The 22,692-nt window shown below is 38.2% G+C and overlaps 1 protein-coding gene across 1 annotated transcript; it reads left to right on the top strand.

The window, feature by feature from the left end:
* Positions 1–4,127: 4,127 nt before the first annotated feature.
* LOC149846682 (uncharacterized) lies at positions 4,128–10,204 on the top strand. The gene is made up of 4 exons (XM_089996497.1): positions 4,128–5,231; positions 8,230–8,371; positions 8,474–9,595; positions 9,718–10,204. Exons 1-4 carry the CDS (start codon positions 4,366–4,368, stop codon positions 10,072–10,074), a joined length of 2,487 nt encoding a protein of 828 aa, XP_089852623.1. The 5' UTR covers positions 4,128–4,365; the 3' UTR covers positions 10,075–10,204.
* The last annotated feature ends 12,488 nt before the right edge of the window (positions 10,205–22,692 follow it).

Genomic DNA, 22,692 nt, shown 5'->3' with positions numbered 1-22,692 from the left:
ATCCATCACAACCAAAGGTACAACAAAACAACAACAACAACTACGCCTTCATCCCAAAACAATTGGGGTCGGCGATATGAACCAACGAAGAAAATCATTCTGGGTCTTCCACATGAATCCTTCTCCTCCAATCATTTCTATCCAATGTCATGTCCTCGGTGAGGTTCAAAGCATTCATATCTTTTCCTATCATCTTCATCCAAGTCTTCCTAGGCCTACCCCGACCTCTTTTAACTAATATATTTTCCCATTTCTCCATCCTTCTAACTGGAGCACCATTAGGCCGTCGCCGAATATGTTCAAAACCACCGTAAACGATTCTCTTTCATCTTATTTTCAATAGGTGCAATGCCTACCTTCTTACGTATCTCCTTATTGTGAATCTTATCTTTTATTGTATTTCCACATATCCATCTAAGCATACGCATCTCAACTACACTCATTTTTTGAATATGATGTCTCTTGGCAGCCCAACATTCTGTACCATATAGTAAAGCGGGCCTAATAGTCGTCCTATAAAACTTTTCCTTCAACCGCAATGGCATTCTACGATCGCATAACACTCCAATTGCACTTTTCCATTTCATCCACCCAACCTTTATCCTATGATTTACATCTCCATCAATTTCTCCATACTTTTGAATGATAGATCCCAAATATTCGAAACAATCATCCACCGATATTTCTTACTCACCAAGCTTCACTACACTCCCATCACTATTTCGTTGCTTACTAAACCGACATTCCATATATTTTGTCTTACTCTTACTCAACTTAAAACCTCTTGCTTCCAATGTCTGTCTCCATAATTCTAACTTAGCATTAACCCCAGCTCTAGACTCATCAATCAAAACAATATCATCAGCAAACAACATACACCACGACACATTTTCTTGAATTGATCTCGTAAGCTCATCTATCACTATAGCAAATAGAAAAGGGCTTAAAGCAGATTCTTGATATAACCCAACCGTTATAGGAAAATTGGTTGTCACCCCTCCACAAGTGCGGACATTGGTTACTACTCCTTCATACATATCCTTAAATATATTAATGTACTTGAGAGAAACACCTTTCTTCAATATTGTCCACCAGAGAATGTCCCTATGTACTCTATCGTATGCCTTCTCCAAATCAATAAAAACCATATGCAAATCTTTGTTCCTTTCTCTATTTCTCTCAATAAGTTGTCTAAGAAGATGTATAACTTCCATAATTGATCTTTCAGGCATAAAACCAAATTGATTCTCCGATATCATGACAACCTTCCTCAACCTAGACTCAATCACCCTCTCCCAAAGTTTCATAGTATGACTCATGAGTTTTATACCACGATAGTTTGTGCAATCTTGTATATCACCCTTATTTTTATATAGAGGAACCAACATACTCTTCATCCACTCATTAGGCATCTTATTTGTCCGCTAAATCTTGTTAAAAAGATTTGTCAACCATTCTAAACCTTTCTCTCCCAAGCATTTCCAAGCCTCGATAGGTATACCATCTAGGCCAACGGCCCTTCGTGATTTCATTTTCTTCAAAGCCTCTGCAATTTCTTTCTTTTGAATCTTGCGCATGAAGTCATGATTCATCTCATGAAAAGGAATGGACAAGTCTCCAAGATCCTGAGCATGACTTCCATTAAATAGCTTATCAAAATAATCTTGTCATCTCTCTTTAATCTCCTTATCTTTGACTAAAACCCTTTGTGTTTCATCTTTGATACATCTAACCATACCCGGATCCTTCGATTTTCTATCTCTCATCTTTGTAAGTCTATAAATATCCTTCTCGCCCTCTTTGGTATCTAACTTGTCATAAACTTCCTTATATACCTTATCCCTCGCGTTTCGAACTACTTTTTTAGCTTCCTTCTTCGCTATCATGTACTTCTCCAAATTCTCATTATCATGACTCTTACTTAGATTTTTATAACACTCTCTTTTAACCTTAATAGCTAATTTTACACCCTCGTTCCACCATGATGTATCCTTACCTAGCGGTGCACCGCCTTTAGACTCACTCAATACCTCCTTAGCCACATTTCTCATGCCACCCGCTATCTTATTCCACATTGATTATGAATCCTCCTCGAGACACCAATCAACTTCCTTAACTACTTGCTCTATAAACATTTCTTGTTTAGCTCCTTTCAGTGCCCACCACTTAATTCTAGGATCTATCCTATGTCTATCCCTTTTGCGGCATTGTCTAATTCTAAGATCTAAAATTAAGACTCTATGTTGTGTAGCTACACTTTCTCTCGGTATAACCTTACAATCGATGCAACAACCCCTATCTCTCTTTCTAAGTAGGAAAAAATCTATCTGACTCGTATTAACCCCACTTTTAAATGTTACTAGGTGAGACTCCCTCTTCCTAAACCAAGTGTTTGCTAAGATCATATCATAGGACAAACCAAAATCTAAAATCCTTTCTCCACTTTCGTTTCTTTCTCCTATACCATAGCCTTCATGGATACTCTCAAATCCATCCTTACTAATGCCTACATGTCCATTAAGGTTACCGCCGATGAAAAGCTTTTCTCCATAAGATATCCCTTGTACTACTCCATCTAAATCTTTTCAAAATTGACGCTTAATGGAATCATCTAAACCTACTTGAGGTGCATAAACACTAATAATATTAATAATATCCGTACCTAATACTAATTTAATAAGTAAAATCCTATCACCCTTCCTACAGACCTCAAATACATTATCTATAAACTCACGACTCATAACAATTCTTATTCCATTCCTATTTATTCCTGTATACCAAATCTTATATCCCCAGGGTTCTATGACTTTTGCTTTCTCACCTACCCATTTGGTCTCCTGTAGACATAAAATATCAATCTTTCTCCTACACATAACATCTACTAACTCTACCAACTTACCAGTTAAAGACCCTATGTTCCAAGTGACTAACCTAATTTTATGGTCTTGGACTAACTTCTTTACCCCCACCCGTCCAACAAAGCGAGGGAACCCTTGCCTATTTGACACCACACTCGGGCGCCGGTGTGACGCGTCGCTTTCGGGCGACGACCTAGCAACCCTTGCCCGTTTATCACTACCTCCGGGCCTATAGAGTACAACGTGTCGCTTAGTGGGGAACGCCCCAACGAAATTCTCATATTGGTTGATATGACTAAGTTTTTATGTTGGCTGTCACTGGCCTACCACAACCCTCCTCCTTTATCTGGGCTTGGGATCGGCTAACAGTTATACACCGGCAGAGTTCATCGCGGGGAGATATGATCCATAAAACAATGCCCGATTTATAAACAAACATTAGGGTAACCCGAATATGTAAACCAACAAAATATGTAAACTAATATGCATCGAGAATTACATAAGTTTTTTTTTTAAATTTCTCGATATGAATGTGATTTAGATGCTTGTTTTTATAGAAACAAGCTCTTAGATCTTCCAATTGCAATATATAAGAAAATCTTTTAAGGCTTGAAAATCAACGGCTAAGAACTTTTGTAAATATTCAATCATACAAAATCAGATTTCTTGATTCAATAGTCAATTCCAAGCAGATGGACTACACCAAATGCATTTGCAGGTTAGATTTGCAAAAAACCTATGAAAATCTTGGTTCATAATATTGGGTTATGTCAGATATGTATTAGAATGGAATAATAAACAGGTTCAAAACTTATGTGAGAACCGAGTTTGACCCAATCCATTTTATCTATTTCACATGAAAGCCAATGTGCTTGTTCTATTTTCTGCAGACCCAGCTGGTCGGATTATATGTGGATCCAGAATTCTACCTTGTGCTCTGAGTCGGGTCCAGATCCGGAATCAGACAGACATTCTGATTGGAAATCGAATCCAGTATCAGGTAAACCCTGATCCGACCTGTTCGCGCAGCATCGACCTCCGCAAAAGGAATTGAGGGCAATTTTGCCATTTCACCGTACAAAAAAATTGAAATCTAACCGGAACGAACACTAGGCCTTCCCGTCTATAAAAATACAACGAAGAAAACAGCTTAATCAAAACATTGTCACTCTTGAGAAAAGCTCTGAGAGGATTTCGCAGCCACATCAGCACAATACGAAAGCAGAGACACGAGGTAAAAAAGAATACAATTGGGCTTGTTTTTTAGATAAATGATATCAACAAACTACCCCTACTCTAGAGGAAGAGAAAGACGCGCTCTCGCTCAACAGAAAAGTATGCGGACTGCCCGCACGCCCGGAGTTTGCACGTGCGGAAAGGAGAGCGAAGCCCTAGGGGTGCGAAAAACCGCCTCCCTCTGTATTTCTTCTTCTTCCTCCTCGAAGACAAACCCTAAAAACCAGAGAAGGAGACTTCACCGCTGCGTTCACCTTTTCGAGATTCATCAATGGCGTCCGGCGCCGAGTCGGAGGAGGCCATCCTCCGAGTCTCCGTAATTCCGGCCATTGACCTCCGATTCATGTCCCAAGACGACCTCAACTGCCTGGCCGCCCTCTCCGACGAGTTCCGACACCTCCGGCGAGACGACATCATCGTCCCGAAGATCGACCGGTCCGTCTTCAACGAGAGTGCCGGAAGCCGGAAGCAGACCTACTCCCGCCTCCGCCTCGCCCAGAGGAAGGAAGACGCCTCCGCCGTTGGCCGTCGCCGGACGGGACTCCTCGCCGTCTCCCGGCACCAGGGCAACTCCATCGACGACTCGGAGCAGAAGGACAACGATCGGATCGTCCGTCTCTTGAGGGAGTTGTTCGCGAAGGACGGATCGGCGGTTCTTTATCCGCCGGAGAATGGGTTCCCGGCCAGGGTTTCCGATGTTGCCGAAAGGTCGGAGGCGAGATCTGCTGCCGGCGTGGTGGGGAAGGTGGACGCTCCGCGTCCGAGGAAGAGGAGGAAGAAAGACGACGCGAGGAAGGCGCAGTTCTCGTCGTCTCAGGCTGTTCCCGGCGGACGATTGGAGAGTGGCGGGAGGTCGTATTCTGATGGTGCGCGGGATGGAGTCGTCGACATCTTCCCGTTGGCGAGCGAGGACGTTTTCGTCGCGGACTTGAGGAGGAGGACGGCGGGTTTGGCGAGCGAGGCGGACATGGTCGCGTTCCTGAGTGCTTTGTCCGGGCGGTGGGCGTCGACGAGGAAGAGGAGGAAGGTTGTGGACGCAAGCGATTTCGGACAAGGATTGCCGCTAGGATGGAAGATGTTGTTGGGCATTCGCCGGAAACACGGCCGGCGGTATATCGATTGCCGCAAGTACATAAGGTTTTGCTTCTCCGTTGCCTCTATCTCTATCTATCTATCTGGTTCCATTTTTAGATATCTGGTCCTATCTACCCTTTGCAATGATCAAGACGAAAGAAACTCATTTTCCTCTGAAACATAATGCAAATGCCTGGCCTTTCACCTTTCTATTTCTTCGTTATAAGACGTTTTCTCATGGTGGTTTCTAGTTGTATACGGCATTTGTTTGAGAATGCATATAAAAAGATTGGTGTACGGGTTTATGATCCGTTATGGGTTGAGAGCTTTCGCGGTGCCTTTATGATGTTTTTTGTTGGGTACATATTAAAATTTTCATTTGGTCGAAAACGTCTAGTAGAGTGGGAGAAGGCATGAGAACTCTTGTATTTTTATCGTCGGCTTAGATGAGTGCGTCAGCCTTTGATTAGATGATTACCCCTTTTCCTATGCGTGCTTGATCAAGATGTTTCTGAGGAAACCTTCGTGGTGCTCTTGTTTCCTTTGATGCCAAAAAATAGCTTATTTAGGAGCAAAAGAAATAGTAGTACTGTTCAAAGAATCTCTCTCTCTCATATACACGCACACACATACGCACAGGACTACTTTTGCTGTACAGGGGAGGAGGGGGTATATCGGGGATAATGGAGTAAGGGTATCAGTTGATTGGAAATTACATATGAAGGATATGGTGCTTATCTTTACGAATCTCCCTCAATTTTTTTTCCTCATGAAAATGGTGCTTGAAAGCCCAATTTTCTGTCAGACCAGCTCCTTTATTTGTTTTTTGATACTCAAAACAAAACCCTGGTGCCTTTAGTATAGCTAAGTGAAACTTTGTTTGGAAGACGATGTTCATTAATTTTTTGCAAGACAAATGTTCCAATAACAATCAGGTTTCTGGAAACCCAGTTTGCAACCATTTTTTTTCCTTGTCCTGAATGACTGGTGATCAAATTTGCATAATCAAAGAAGGGTTGTCAATTTCATGGCTAAAGCTACTGATGAAAAAAAACGACTGGAAAATGAGCAGCAATGTTGCTTCCTTTTTATTTTACTTTTATTGATTTCATCTCTCTAATACTACTATTTTTTTTTTCCTGAAGTAGGAAAGCACTATAAGTGAAAGCATGTTGGTAAGCAGCATGCGCAAGTTTTCTTGCTGTCTGTCTGACTCCTGCAAGAGACTGGTTCGATGTCTGTTCAAGCATTAAGCCTAGGAAACTGAGAAGACCTCACATGCTATGGGAAGATAAGACAATATGCAATTGCCTCATGAATATGCTCAAGATCATGGTGTAGGCCCATAAGGAACTGCAAACCATATTCGTGAGGCTTGGGGGAGAGGGAACATGATACTCTGGTGCATTGCAGTGACTGATCCCATGGGTTCGAAAGAGAAAATAGACTTACAGACTTAGTTGTCATAGGTGCTAGGCAGTGAGCCCCTAAAAAATTCTAGGCGGTACCCCAAATAAAAAAAAGTTAAAAAAATATAATAAGAAACATGTATACAATATAAAATCAATCAACAATAAGCAATAGACAAATAATATATCTTTGAACACTGTAAAGCAATTATATTACATAACCTTAACTTGCTCAAACAAATTAAGAATAAATTAACAATTTGAATAAACAAACCATACAACTAACAATGTGAATTAACAATACACAAAAAATAAAATCATTCATAAAAAAATTAACAACAACAATAGACATAATACAAGCAATAGACAAATTATGTCTTCTTCTTCTTCTTCTCAACAATAGACAAATAGTATGTCTTCTTCTTCTTCTTCTTCTTCTTCTTCTTCTCCTTGTCAATAGACATAATACAAGCAATAGACAAATAACACGTCTTCTCCTCTTTCTTATTCTCTTCCTCCTCGAAGAAGAAAACAAATGATGTCTTCAAAAAAAAGCCTAGGCGGCATTATAGGGCTCCACCGCCCAAACCTGGTCACCCAGGCAGTGGGGCTGTAACTTTGAAAGCTAAGCTTAGGGAATGTTTGGTTTGCTGGGCCACGAGTCACATGAATCAGAATCGCAAGAGGTCCTTTGCAATTTTGATTCTCACGTAAGAAAAATGACACTCATTGGAAAAGGAAAATACGAGTCAGTTTTTCACCACTCATTTTCTGATGTTTGCTTAGCTGTGCCACTGAGATTCATTATCTCATTTGCATGAGTCCGAATCCCATGAGATGTTACCGAACATGCCATTAGACATATATCCTTTTTTTAAGTGATTGAAAATGCTTTACAAATGATATGTCAATGTTATGTTGGTCTATGATATCCTCATATTCCTCCAGTTCTGTGCTTTTGTGCTAGTTTAAAAACCTAACATCTTATGAATTCACCATTCATTGCATCGTTTTCCAAATTTGATTCCTAAGTTTTGTGCCTTTTGAAAAATCCTATTCTGAAGGGTTCCTCATGTAGAGGACCAACACGTTTAATTAGATGGATACAGCTTTTTTTGTCTTAGGATATGCTGTGCTAAATACAGCTGCTAGGAATTTTAACAGCTTCTTCTTTCTTGCATATTTTTAAGTAAAAAGAGAAGCTTGGGAATAAGCCCTGCTAAATAAAGGCAAACTGGGAGTGGAGAAGATAAGGTCGACTTATGACAAGTAGGGTGGATAGAAGTGGATCTGGTTAGAGACAACATTGACAGATCGGCTGAAAATGGGTAAAGAAGAAGAAAAATAAATAAATATCGCTAAAATGTGTTTATAATGATCTGTTCATGTTCTTTTCTATCTTTCCCCATGCAATGTGACCAGTGAACCTTGATTATTTTTTCTTTCTGTTTAGCTGATTCTATTACACGTCCCAGACAGTTGAAATGAGCTTCAGCTCAACTTTTCTTTTCTATTCATTTTTTGTTGAGACTATTCTTCTACCACATTTTGTTATTCTATTATTTAAACTAGTGTCTATAGTTGTTGATGTTCTCCATGTATTCTTTTCATGGTAATTTGACATCTTGTTATTGATGTCTTAACTTTTGAAGCCCGAGCGGACAGCAGTTTATTAACTACAAGGAGGTCTTTTCGCATTTGATGCCTTCAGTTAGGTCCCATTATGCGAGCCAGAAAGCTTCAGTTAATTTGGACCCTAGCACTTCTGTAGTGAATAAATTAGCCATAGCAAAAGTAAGTGAAACCTTCCTAGATGGAGAAACTTTCTTCAGAGAAATTATCATAATTCTTTTAGATTTATCATTCTCATGACATCAATTGATTGCTGGTGTTAAGGATAAGGAGGACAAGAGGAGCAAAGACTACCATCAGCAAATGATGGTGGTGGCGCTGCCAGCCAATGCCTCTGGCTCTTCTGGTAAAGATAAACAGCTTAAGGTAATGAATCCAGTGAAAGATCAGTTCAAGAGTTTGCTTGAATGCCGTAAATGCAAGGCGAGTTTCTGCAAGAAGGATGAATTTCTGCAGCACTTGCTGACGTTCCATCAAAGGAATGCAAAGCAATGTCGACCTTGTAAAACAATTGGTAATGGTGTTATCATTAAAGATGGAAAATATGAGTGCCAGATATGCCATAAGGTTTTTGATGAAAGACATCGCTACAATGGACATGTTGGTGTTCATGCGAGACATTATGTTAGAAGTCTTGAAGCATTGCCAGATGAGGTAATTGCAGGGAAAAACTTTTCTCAGTCATCCTCTGCTGGCATCACTTTGATGGTCTGTGGAATGAATTCTTGTACTGACAATTGCAATAGTTCAATAGCTGAAAGTTCTGTCAAAGCAGATGATCAACAAATTCTTACCGGTGGAATCAATCTCAGCAACTCAGCAAGGGCTGTAGATTGTAAAATTGCTGATTCTATTCCAGGGAATGCTTCCAGCGAAATTGTTTCTGTAGTTACTGCAACTAACGGTGTAGACGAGCAGAATAACGGCTTTGCAGTTTCTGATTCCAAAACGGAAAAGGTTGACACCATTCATAATTCAAGTGAATTTAGTAATGAGAAAAATGGTATTGCATGTCCATGTGCTGCACCTTCTAGCGAAAATGGTATTTCCATGAACATGAATCCTAGTTTGCTCAATGAAAAGGATAGGGGCAGCAATAGGTTAGGAAGTGGTTTTGGTGGCTTCCATGAGGATAATGGAAAGAAGTTTGGAACAGATGCACGGGACTGTGTAGTCATTGATGAAACAAGCAAATGCAGCAATCCTTTGGAAAGTGGTTGTGATGGCTGTCATGGTAATATCGAAAAGGATCCCAAAGGAAGTCTGATAGAGTCAACAGTTGTTCATGATGAAGAAAACAAAATGAACCATGAGTTGGCTGATTCATCATCTGTTTTCATGCAGCCATCAATTTGTTTGACCTCACTTGAAATTAATGCAGAGAAGGTACCTTCTGCTTGTAACTGTGTTCCAGTTCTGTTTAGACTTTAGTGTTCTAAGCTCATGTTTGTTTTAGTGACTACCTATGGAAAAAAGAAAAACTTTTCTGACAAACATTGGTTTACCAGGGTGAGGACACGCTGTCTGGTGTTGGACAGACACTTGAGAGAATATCATGTTCTGAGGAGTCACCACTAAATGGCAGTAGACCACCCATATTTGTGTCACCAGACTTGGACTACGGTGCTGATCTGGTTGAAGGAATTGGAATTTCTGTTCAAACCGACTGGGACACGGTGTTGCCTAAGATGATTAACAACCATCAGCTTACAACTGTGTGTGTGTGGTGCAGAAAGGAATTCAACCATGAAGGAATCAACCCTGAGACCCAGTCAGACTCGGTTGGTTTCATGTGTCCAACATGCAAGGCTAAAATTTCAGGGCAACTTAATGTACTGGACAATGGCTTGGTGAAGAATTTCTAATTTGGGAACTAGGAAGCTTATTCTTGCTGAGAGGTTCAACCTCACAGACATGGGGTTATCTCTTCATTTCTGGGTAATTCTTTGTCCTAAATGCTAGTTCTAGTTCTATAGCAGGATTTCTTTTCTTTTCCTTGATTTTCCTTTTTCCAGCAGCAAAGGTCAAAATTTATTTGAAACCTAACAAAACCAGTGTAATTAGTCAAAAATTGAGCTAGATGAAAGGGGTTGCAGATATAGCAAATGACTGGCAAGAAAAACCATAGAGCATTATGAAGCCCCCCTTAATGCTGTCGGCCACAATGCTGGTTCACTCTTGAAAGTCAAGGTACTATATAACTTAAGGTGTTTGCCTTTAAAAATTTCCTGCTCCACCAGATGCCAATTCTACCTATTGAGAGATAGCGCTTGTTGGATCTGGGTCTTGGACCCGGATCCAATATGCAAACTGTTCAGGCACGATTGTTTTTGTTTCCTTGTTTTATTTTATTCTTTTCCATATTGCCCTTTGTATCTATTTTGCTGTATTGTGTTAGATTTGGGCAAATCTGTAAATCTGTAAATGTGTATGTGTTATTGTTTTGATATATATATAACAAGGTCTCTTCCACAATCTCCCTGTGGACACTTAAATCTAATATGGTACTAGAGCATGAGATCGATTGATCGGATCTATTGAGGTATGCTCTAAGAGATCTTGGGTATTTTCTTGTTTGCTTTTTCTCCAAGTTTCCTCTTCTTTTTTTTCTTCTTCCTTCTTCTTTAACCTTAGTTGTTAAAGGCAGCGCCTAGGCGACCTTGTCGCAGCCCCAGGTTTGGGTGGTGGGGCTCTATATTACTGCCTAGGAACCACCTAGGCTGGGACTGCTTAGGTTTTTTTTTTAAGACATCATTTGTTTTCTTCTTCTTCTTCTTCTTCGAGAAGAAGAAGAAGAAGAAGACATGTTATTTGTCTATTGCTTTTATTATGTTTATTGTTGAGAAGAAGAAAAAGAAGAATAAGACATATTAATTGTCTATTGCTTGTATTATGTTTATTGTTGAGAAGAAGAAGGAGACATTATTTGTCTATTGCTTGTATTATGTCTGTTGTTAATTTTTTTGTATACATGATTTTATTTTTTGTGTATTGTTTATTCACGTTGTTAGTTGTATGGTTTGTTTATTCAATTATTAATTTATTCTTAATTTGTTTGAGCAGGTTAAGGTTATGTAATATAATTGCTTTATAGTGTTCAACGACATATTATTTGTTTATTGCTTATTGTTGATTGAATTTATCTTGTATACATGTTTCTTATTATGTTTTTTTTATTTGGAGTACCGCCTAGGCCTTTTTAGGGCTCACTGCTTAGGGTCCGCCTAGCGCCTATGACAACTAAGTCTTTAACTCTTCTTATTAGTCTAAATCTAGTTATTCTCAATCGATCTTATTTATCTTATGTTGTTTTTATCTTTTTGGTTGCATAATCTTCTTCTATCTTAACGTTATTTTCAAACCTACCATATTTGGTTTGTTTCTTGGAAGTGTCATACCTTTTTTTATACGTCAATCTCTCCTAAATATGATATCCTCTTCTTTATTTTAGGAATTCAGATTTGCAACAGATCTAGTTTTATTGTTGCTTACTACACCATCACGTCATATCCTCTTTATTAATACATCAACATATTGTTTCAAATCAGCAACTCATAGTTTTCTGATCAGATTTTTTTAGTCTATGCTTGATTGCAGTGATATACCATTAAAAAAAGGTTGATCAAGCTTTGGGTTGTCTGGTTTTGATATTGACATGATTGGTCGAGTATTTTGTTTTATATTCTTTGTTATACTTTGTTCATCTTACTCTTCTTTTTTCATGGATTTCAATCCTCAACCGTCTTTGTCTCCTACCTTTTTGCCTCAATTGGTTTCTGAAAAATTGAACAACTCAATTTTTCTAACTTGAAAGAAGCAGATAACTCATATCATTATGAGTATCATCCCACTACCAAAGCATTTTATTAGAAAAAAAAGGATGACAAAGGGGGGGTTATGGTTTCATTTGTTCATGTCAGAAATCCAAAGTTCGTTTCATAGATGAAAAGAGATCAAGCTTTTGTTGCGTACATCATTTCCACCTTATTGCAGGAGGTCCTTATTGGAGTGCCTACAGTTCTACAACTTTGGACTAAATTAATTCAGACATATTCTCAAATTTTATAATCCAGGGTCATGTCTTTGAAAAAAGAAATTTTAAAATATGAAGAAAAGTTTCATGTTCATCATGAAATATCTCAATAAGATGAAAAATATCATATAAGGATATGGTCCACCAAGCTCTCAACACTCTTGGCTTTGATTATCAAGTTCTCTCTACTACCTTACAATATTCAGAGTTGTTTCTTACATTTGAGAATTTAAGGGTCATATTGTTACATTGTGAGATGACTTTTATTGTTGATAGTGATGCCTCTAATGATATTCAGAAAGTTTTAGTCACTAATGTGTCACGGGGTCGTGGATGATTTGAATATTTTAGAGGAGGCAAGGGACATGGTCGTTGAGGTAATCAGGGAGGTTGAGGTATACTTCCCACACCGAATATTCCTCCTAACATTGTTGCACAAGGACATCGCCATATCCCTACTTGTTTTATATGCAAGAAATCATAACATGTTAAAGCAAATTGTTGGTTAAGGACGATCCAATGTATAATCCGGGGCAACACAATGCAAGGGCCAATTTGGAGGTCAGACTAGTGGACAGAGTAGTGGTGAAGGACAACTGCCTATAGATAAACAATTATTATTTGTTGCCCTTGCAAGACACAATTTGAAGCAGAATGAGCAATGAGTATGTTATGTTGATTCTTGGGCGGTTAATCGCATCACGGGTAATGATGGTAAGTTTTTGACGTTGATTCCTTATCATGGTAAACATAGTATTATAACTGGAGATTTTACTCATCATCCCATCGCACACTGAAAATGTGTCAATTCCTTTGTTCAAGTCTAGTTCTCTGAATCTTTTTGATGTCTTCTTATTCCTAACATCAAGAAGAATCTTATTTTTGTTTCTAATTGTTTGTGTCAAGGATCTTCGTACGAAGATGATGTTTGATGAAGGCATAAGATCGGAAAATATGTACGTTTTCAAAAAAGACCCTGATTCCAAGTTTGTTGGTTATGTTTCGAAGCTTAGTATTAACTTTGGGTTTGAATAAAGCTGACATTTGGCTTAGTCATCTTGCTCATTGTAGTCGAGGTTTTATTGAAGGATTGGTTTTTTGTAAACTTATTCTTGAGTCCGGTTCAAAATGTGAGTTTGCTTGCATTATCTATCCAAGTTGTCAAATTCCAAAGAGTCATGTCCTTTCGTTCAATTCTTGGAATGAAAGAACTTCGAAACCTTTTGAAATTGTGCATTAAGATGAATGGAGTCCATTACTCCTCTTCTTCTGTTTGTCGTTACTACGTTATTTTTATTCATATTTTTGTTCTCTATACATGGATATATTTCATGAAGTGTTAATCACAAAGTTCCATATGTTGGTTAAAAAAATAAGTTCTCTATGTCTATGCTGAAATTTTAGTGTGATGGTGGATGCAAATACTCTTCGAAAGAATCTGTTACTTATGTTGAAAATAATGTGATCAATAGAAGAGTATCTTGCCCCTACACCTCTCAACAAAATGGGCTGGCTGAAAGAAAGCATCACCTTACATGCTGGTGGAGTTCATTTATATCTTTGGACAAAAGCTTTTCATTCGGTTGTTCACGTTATAAATATGTTGTCAAGGAAGATTTTAAATTATAAGCCTTCCTATTATGTTTTGTTTAAGCTTATATGTGCATTTGTTATGTTCACTTAGATAAGTCCTTGAGAAAAAAAATTGAACCTAGAACTCATGTTTGTAATTTTGTTGGTTTTGCTGATAATTATAAAGGATTTGGGTGCTGTGATGTTAACAATAAATGTATTCAAATTTTCATAAGTGTGGTGTTTCATGAGAATTCCTGAGAGCGATTTTAGTGCAAAGCATGTTTAGAAAGGAAAAGAGAATAACGTCGAATATTATGAGTCATGGTTAAGTGAAGAGTTGTTTTAGTGTCTAATAATGCTTCCACATCACAAGAAGAAGCTCCAGAAAATCATGGGCAGCAAAGGGGAGACCATTTTCGTTGAAGAATGTGCAGTTATAGATTGAAAATATAAATAAGGCCATGTCTATGCCAGAAGAATAAAAGGTCAACTAATATTAAAGTGAGACAACAATCCAAAAACACGAGTAGTGATAAAAATACAAGTCAATATGATAAAATCGTGACACAAGCGAATTTTCAAAGATCAAACATGGTTAAACATCTTATTGTAAGATGGGTAAGTTATGAAAATTTCAGCACAAATTATAAAGATTTTTTTATGCAGATAGATAAACAAAAAGGTACTAGTCCTGACTAGTTGCAAAAGGTTTTACTCAAGAGTATGATATAGATTATGATGAGACATTTAGCTCTATGATAAAGATGAAAACAATACAAATTATTTTGTCTCTAGCGGTGGATAATGATTGGGCCTTGAGTCAGCTTGATATCAAGAATGCATTTTTACACGGACATTTGAAAGAAGTTTACATGGAAAAAGCACAAGGATACAGTGTGAATGATCCAGTTGAATATTTTTGTAGGCTTAAGAGGGCAATATGTGGGCTAAAGAAAGCTTGTTGTTCGTGGTTCGAGAGTTGTTCCTTGAAAATGCAAAAACTGGTTTTTACAAATCTTCACTTGACTATTCCTTGTTATTCATAAAGGTAAGATGTACATAACTGTTTTACTTATTTACGTGGATGACATCATTGTTACATAAAACTCAAATAGACATAATGAAGAGATGAAGTGCTAAGTAGGTACTTTAAGATCAACGATTTGGGTCAGTTAAAGTACTTCTTGGGAGTTGAAGTTGATAAAAGGATGATTTGACTTTAACTCAGTAGTTTGTGTGATTTCGAGTCTTTATTGAATTTTGTTTCTATACATCAGTGGTTAAGTGTTGATGATAGAGAATTGTATAGTGATCCAATTGAGTACAGGAGTACTGTGAGAATGTTATAATTATCTTACCTTCACAAGACCAAATGTTGTCCCAATTTATGCACCAACCTAAAACTAGACATATGGAAACTCTGAAGCTAATTTTGAGATATTTAAAGGGCACCCTGGGTGATTGACTATTTTATAAGAAAAGAAGTCACAAGGAAGAATTTTTTACAGTTATGGCTTATTCAGATGCTCATTAGGTACAAGATCCAGATGAAAGAAGATCAATTTTATGGTATTGTATATTTATTTGAGGCAATCTAGTTTCTTGGTTAAGTCCAAAGCAAAAGGCCATAGCCCGATCAAGTACTGAATTTGAATATCAGGTTATGGCAATAACTTTTCGGAGTTGACATAGATAAGAAATTTATTTTATGAATTGGATGAGACTGCTCCTACATCAATTTTATTGTGTGACTATTAGAGTGCCATAAAATCCTGTGCATCATAAAATAACCAAGCATACAGAGATTGATCAACATTTCATTGTAAACAAAATTGAAGGCAGGAAACTTAAAGTAAGATTCATTGGTTCTGAAAATCAAATGCTAGATCTTTTTACAGAGGATTTGACAAAACAAAGGTTTTGGTATTTTATATCTAAGTTGTCCATGGTGATTACCATGTACAACTTGAGGGAGGCTATTGAGAGATAACGCTTATTGGATCTGGGTAAGTAACTGATCAGACATGATTGTTTTTGTTTCCTTGTTTTATTTTATTCTTGCCCATACTGCCCTTTGTATCTATTTTACCGTATTTTGTTAGATGTGGGCAAATCTGTAAATGTGTATGTGTTATTGTTTCAATATATATAACAAGGTCTCTCCCACGATCTCCCTATTGGGGGAAATAGTGGTTCAGCGGCAACCCAGCGTTGTCTTCCTCTTCTTGTTTGAGACTGCTCTGGACATCGGTAGACACCTAAATCTAATACTACCTTCCTAGGGGGGCCCTGATTCCTTCCTGGGGAAGAAAGCTCTTTCGTGGGAAGAGCCATTCCTCTGCTACATCTCCCTAGTGGGATACTTCTGGCTAGCAATTAAGGCATGGTCTTGGCCTTGAGACAATTGAAGTGGCTTAGATGAGGCTAAGGATAGAAGCAAGCTTCTTGTGGGTGAATGCTACATAGTCAAAAGCCTTAAGTTCCGCTAGGCGCTAAGCCCCAAAGGCCTAAAATCAAAAACAAAAAAAATAGAGGGCATTTCTTATGCAGCGCCGCTGATGACACTGACAGCCACCCATCTCAACTTTTCTCGAGATGGAGATCAAACCATCTCGAGAAATTCCAAGATGGGTGGCTGTGTGGGCGAATGCAGCGTTGCTCCATATTATGTGAACACAAGAGAGAGAGAGAGAGAGAGAGAGAGAGAGAGAGAGAGAGAGAGAGAGAGAGAGATGTCTGAGTAGGAGGTGAGCCCAGGGCGTGCGCTACACATATACTTTCAACAATTAAGAATGCAGGTAATTTTCTTTGGACCCATATTTATTAGTACACATTATACTCTTTCATAAAATACTTGGCGTCTTGAATTTTTCTTTTTTAAATCTTTCTGAGTGTGTAATAAAATAGTTCTCGTTGACTTAGGTATTAATGATACCATTTGTTCCTTATTGCTTCTTACGTCTGTGTTCATGTTTCAGTTTTCAAGTAATTTATCTTTATTTTAAAATTTATTATTCTATGTGATGTTCCTTAATAATTTGGAGTATTGATTTTAATTTGTATATTTGTACATTAACAATTTGACTTTTCCTTAATATGTTTCATGTAAATTTAATATTTAAAAATGCATTCTTGTGTCCTAAATTTTACAGGAAACTAACCATCCGTACTGTCTCCATGTCCACATCCTTGTCCTGCACTTAACCCATTAAGCCTTGAGCTCGTCAGGACCTAAAATAGGTTGGTCCACACCAGGCATGGTCCTGTATATTAAATGTGGCTAAACTCTTAGGCCTGGTCAAAACATGCTAGGTCTGCTTGGAACTCCAGGCTGGCAAGGTCCATTTGCAACCCTACTCCACCCCAGGATCCATTCTTCCTCGGGTGGGGAAAGACTTTTTTATATTTACACGGAGAAACCACCCCTAGGATAAGAGATCTAGTTGCGCTGGCTTTGCCTGTCATACTTAAGGTCGCTGTCCTAACAGTGTAAAACTCTGGGTGTAAACCCCTTGCCTCCAGTGAGTCGCCACGGTTCGGCTTGCACAAGGGGGGATGCCCTTGGGTTTTGAACCTAGACCACCTGCGTAGTGGACTTGGTCCCATCCCACTACTTCAAACCCCTTTGGGGCAAGTGGAGAAAGACTTTGAGAAGTGTCTTTGGATAAGGGTTTTTTACTAGAGAATTTAAGTGATAAATATGAGTTTTCTATTTTATTAGTATCTCTTGAAAATAAAAATAAGTGAACCCACTTGATATGTTGGCCCTGTAATTTTCTGTCAAACTCTAATTCACCACCTAGGAAGCTTCGAAGGAGAATTTCTTAACAAAATGCTAGTTTTGTATTTGGTTTTTTGGAAAAAAAGAAAAATAGAGTGTGTGACTTGATTTTTTCTAATTATAATTTCTTTTTACCCAAACCGCATAACTGGGGGCCCATTGAGAATTCTCATCTTGCATATCCAAAAATTTGAGCTGGCCTTTTCTTCTTTTTCTTCCTAGTAACATCTTCCTCTTATCATATTGAATGATGTCTCCATTGCTGTTGATGTTTTAAATGGTAGTACCCTAATGTGGTTCAGAGATGTTTTCTCGACCTGCTCACAGTCTGTAACTGAAGGACCGTGTGTCTGCTTCCTAGGGTGATGAATGGGCTGTAGTGGCGTACAGTATTTCAGTGGAGACTGCTCATTGGGTGCATCCCTGGTAGTTTCAATTCTCGTCTGCAAGTATGAGATATGGGAATTGGTGCAAAGATGAAGAAGAATGAGATTTGTGCATTTTCGGATTTGGGTATAAGGTGGAATTAGCTCTACAACGCTTGATATTTTTGTTTGCAGTCTAGAGAAATTGACAAGTCATTGGGTTGGTAGTCACACCACTTCGTTTTCATTTCACAAGAGTGTGATTGATGAAACTGTGTTAGATCTGACCTGTTTGATAGATCTACCAACCCCTTGCACTTGAAACCCAAGATCAACAAGGCCGACCATAATGGCAATACCAAGGTAGAATGCACGTGATGCACACCTTGGTAGATCTATCAAAGAGGTTAGATCTAACCCTGTTCGAACTTGGCTTGCTTCACAATGTCTGTCCAAGCTCGGAGCCAAGCTTGAACAGTATTGTCCAGGCTTGGCTTGGTTCCGCACCGAGCTTGGCCATTGTTCCAAAGTGTAATTTACGGGAGGTGGCATTCGATCTCCAGCCCCTCAAAAAACTGCACATATGACCCACCGATGAGCTAGAACATGTATTTAGTTTATTGTGACCAAGAAATAACTTACATGTAAAAATTTAGTAGATTATCGTACAGCAAAACAATAATGTGCGGGATTCGAACTGGCTTTAAGCAGTAGGGAAACAATTATGTTATTTATTTATTTAGCAAACATGCTATATATACAGAGTAACTAGAATATGAGAACTAGAAGTATGGGCATTTTCAACACTATTTTGGCAAAGCCAACCATGTCGCTGTGCTTGTCATGGTGAATTTGCTAGGAATCAACCATTGGATCATGTATTTTTGATGAAAAAATCTGATTTTTGAATGCTTGAATATTTATGAAGATTATGAGCCATTGATTTTAAAACATTAAAAAACACATTTATGCATCAAAACCGGCGGGTTCTTATAAAACCAAACATGTAGATCACATGGTATGGTTAGATTCTAAAGAAAAGAACAAAAAATCTATGAAAATAACAGTTCATACATTAGTTCTCATGTTTTCAGTTCTCATTTTCTAGTGATTCTCTCTCTCTCTCTCTCTCTCTCTCTCTCTCTATATATATATATATATATATATATATATATATATATATATATATATATATCATACGAGCTTATTCTGACCCAAATGCCCTTAAAAATTTATGAAAGCTTTGGACTGGTTTACCTAGTTAATGACCAGGTCCTGATTGGGTTCGTTCTGCTTGCTGACTTGGGCTGCACAGAGCTTGAGCATGGGCTTGGCAAGCTCGGCTCATTTAAAATGTGAAAACCCTGAGCTTGGTTTGAACGAGTCTCTCTCGGTGGATTCAGAGATGAGAATGCTGAGACCATGCTGGTTTCACCTTTTGTTTAACGACTCGTTGACCAATGGAAAGTACTACAGTTGACTTGAACGTGGGACCATGGTTTAAGACTTGGACTCGACCTAAGATAGAGAACTCATGAGCTGCTGGCATGATTCATATAGTTATCTCGAGGTGGGCAATGGGCCGGGCTTGCTTGCGACTCACCAATGTGTGTGTGTATATAATATAATATCCCTGGCTGGCCCGATTAAGCCCATGGACCTAACGGTCTGGCCGTGAGCCTAGCTTTGACCAGGCCAGCCCGGTCCATTAGTGGGCCGGCAATGCCCGTTGGTTAAGTTAACCATAAGATGCATACACTGCCGGAAAGGTGATCATAGGTGCGGCAGGCTAAGACCAGTATCTCGAGTGTGGTTTCTTCGTTTAATAAATTTTAAAGAAAAGTGCTTAAAAAAAATGATGATTGCTATAACGGCTACAGTTTATCCTATTATTTTAGTTTTTTAGAGGTAAGCTTGGTTAGTTACTATGGCACGTCACAAAGATACTGGGTACCCATCTCAGTTGCAACACGAATTCTGCATGTGAATTTAAGGCATGAGTTCATGGAATTTAAAAAAAAATATTAACTATTTTTTTAACATAAAAAAATGCATTTTTATAAATTGTTATTAACCATTTATTAGATAATATTATAATAATATCCATACATGTCCATCTCTTGGTCAATGTTCTTGTCTTACGGGCACTCAGACAAATTGTGGCGTGTCGCTGAGACTGGTCAGGATGTAAACAGTTTGGATTCAGGTCAAATATTCAATTGAATTTGAGTTTGTTTAGCCAAATTCGGTAAGCCAAACCGGATCCTAATCATAACATCCTTGCATCCAAATCAGAATCTGGCTTAAAATCCAGCAAGATCCAACCGATTATAGTATTATTTGGATCTATTAGGTACATCTAATGGGATCCAAGTTTGATATATGCATTTTTGCATCCGACAATTGATCTTACCCAGTCTGGCTCTTTTTATCCTAGCTTGGGTAGCTCCTTGATCTTACCCACTCTGCCTCGTCGACCCCCATAATTTCAAAAAAAAAAAACACTTATTCGGCTATGAATTTCTCATAGGATTTAAAAATCTTTTTGTTGAACTTTTATTAAAAAATCTTGGCAAATAATTAGAAAAAACTACAATAAAATAAATTATGATAAAACCATGTGTAGAAATTTGATAATAATTCGTACAAAGAAAAAACTAACAAAGGTGTCATATTTATATTTAAAAATAATACAGTTCTGTTGTGTTATGAAAATGATAATATTATGTAATATTGAATGTTTAAATGTTTCCTGATATAGTGATTCATTTTTATTGTTGTTTAAAAAATGACGCAATATTTGTCACTATGGTGGTTGCATGAGAAAGCCATATTCTATGCAATGCTTGACTATTTTAACCTATGTCACAAAGACACGGCTAAACGGACACTAAACTGACAAAAGCCACGCCATTATTCTTGACGTGTTTCTAGAGCTGTCAATGGGTCGGGTTTGTATCAGGTACCCAACTCGACCTGAACCCGAATTCCTGGATACGAGCATGAAAAGTGTAATATTCCTGTTGACTCTAAGTCAGGTTTGGGTCATGATTTTTGCCGGGTACCCGACCCAACCCGATTATTTTAAATGTATTTTAATAAGCATAAATTTTTGCAATTATGCAGCTTCGGGTTTGGGATTCCATTTTCATGACCCGATAAAATCCGAAGGGGTTCAATTTGTTATTTGGGCAGGTTTAGGTATACTCTAATGGGTCGGGGTACCCGACCTGTTGACAGCCCTACGTGTTTCCTTCTTTTTGAGACTGATTTCTCTCCTGAACCTGTTGTTCATGATCTTACTCTTAATATATTCCACTTCTTTTCAACAAAAAAAATATTAAAAATAGAATGCAATGGGATCTTAACAAGGTCAATTATTTGAGATAAACACAATTTAATGGTTTGTTCAGCATGGACCGAGCAGCAAGCTGACCTTTATATACACCATCTAGTTCAAACAACCACCGTAACCCGATCCAATTGTCCACCTCAGATTAGATCCAGATATTCTCACTCTTTCTTTTTTTTAAGGTTTCGAAATTGAAAATCTATACAAGTTGCCACTATTTCATCATACTGGTTCGCTCAAGGGCTAACAAAAATCCGACTAAATCGATCCAGACCCGTACCGTGCACATCCAAACCCATAACGTTCGTAGAAATTATTCGGAAAAAAGAAATAGGCGACCCACTTTTCTTGACAGTAAGATCATGATGAGATATTTTGACCTAGTTAAATGGTTTTGTTTGCAACAATGCATGATATTCTTTTAGCATGTCTAATATCAAGTCCTGCGGTAGGAGGTCTATGAGTGGCATTATTAATTAATTCAATTTATTCGACCTTTTCCTCGAAATTGATTCTTTCTGGCATATCTTTGTGGGAGTCGTGAATGTCTTAATCACATTGGTCATAAGATGTTATCTGATTATGAATGGTTAAAAACATTGCAATTATTCTCATTTTTGGATCGTAGAACCTGATTGCACTTGGTAGTTTGTGCAAATATTTTTTTTAACCAATTACTAGCATTTCAAACATGTTATTGGTATCCAAGATCAAAGCAATGATCAAACAAGACTTGACAAATAATATTCAATGGATTCATGTGTCAAGATGAAGGCCCAAGATCAAACCACGTTGCCGCATGAGGGCTGTCGTTGCTTTATCATGGCTGGGGCACATAAGGTTAGGTGATGTGTCTTCAACTCTCTAAGTTTTTTTCTTTTTTAAAGGCAAGCTTGGGTTAGGCGACCACACCAGTTTTTATGCAACGTACTATTGGGTTTTGAACCTGCAACGTCCTACCACAAGGTGAGGTGCACATGCAGCTCCTACCAACCACGCCAAGCCCCTCCTTGGTAACCCGAAGTTTTACCTTGCAGGGAGGTGAGCCTATTAAGTGACCTTGTTCTTGCTTCTTTGTCACACACAAAAAAAATTCAACAAGCTTTTATCTTTTATATGAAACTCTACCATCTTTTTAGTTTCTTTAGCGTGTGCAATTGCTATGGCACCAACAATAGATGCTTGGAAATAGAAATGATAAATAAAATAAAATAAAGCAAATAAGGTCTTGTTCAATCTGATGGTGCACTTGAAATTGAGAATGTTGTTCATGAGTTGGCTAAGTAGGGCAAAACGGTGGGTCCAAATCCGCTCACAACTCACCACGGATCTAGTCAACCGTGAGCCCAACGAGTTCGAACCACGACCCAGGTCCAC

Source organism: Nuphar pumila, chromosome 2 (genome assembly GCF_984573655.1).
Source record: "Nuphar pumila chromosome 2, dmNupPumi1.hap1.1, whole genome shotgun sequence".
Taxonomy (NCBI): Eukaryota; Viridiplantae; Streptophyta; class Magnoliopsida; order Nymphaeales; family Nymphaeaceae; genus Nuphar; species Nuphar pumila.
This window is presented reverse-complemented; position numbering and strand designations above follow the sequence as displayed.

Excerpts from the sequence above, each read along its gene's own strand:
- LOC149846682 (XM_089996497.1), top strand. The coding sequence starts at position 4,366 with ATGGCGTCCGGCGCCGAGTCGGAGGAGGCCATCCTCCGAGTCTCCGTA. Across the intron at positions 5,232-8,229 it reads GATTGCCGCAAGTACATAAG|CCCGAGCGGACAGCAGTTTA; the intron begins GTTTTGCTTCTC and ends TAACTTTTGAAG. Across the intron at positions 9,596-9,717 it reads TTGAAATTAATGCAGAGAAG|GGTGAGGACACGCTGTCTGG; the intron begins GTACCTTCTGCT and ends TTGGTTTACCAG.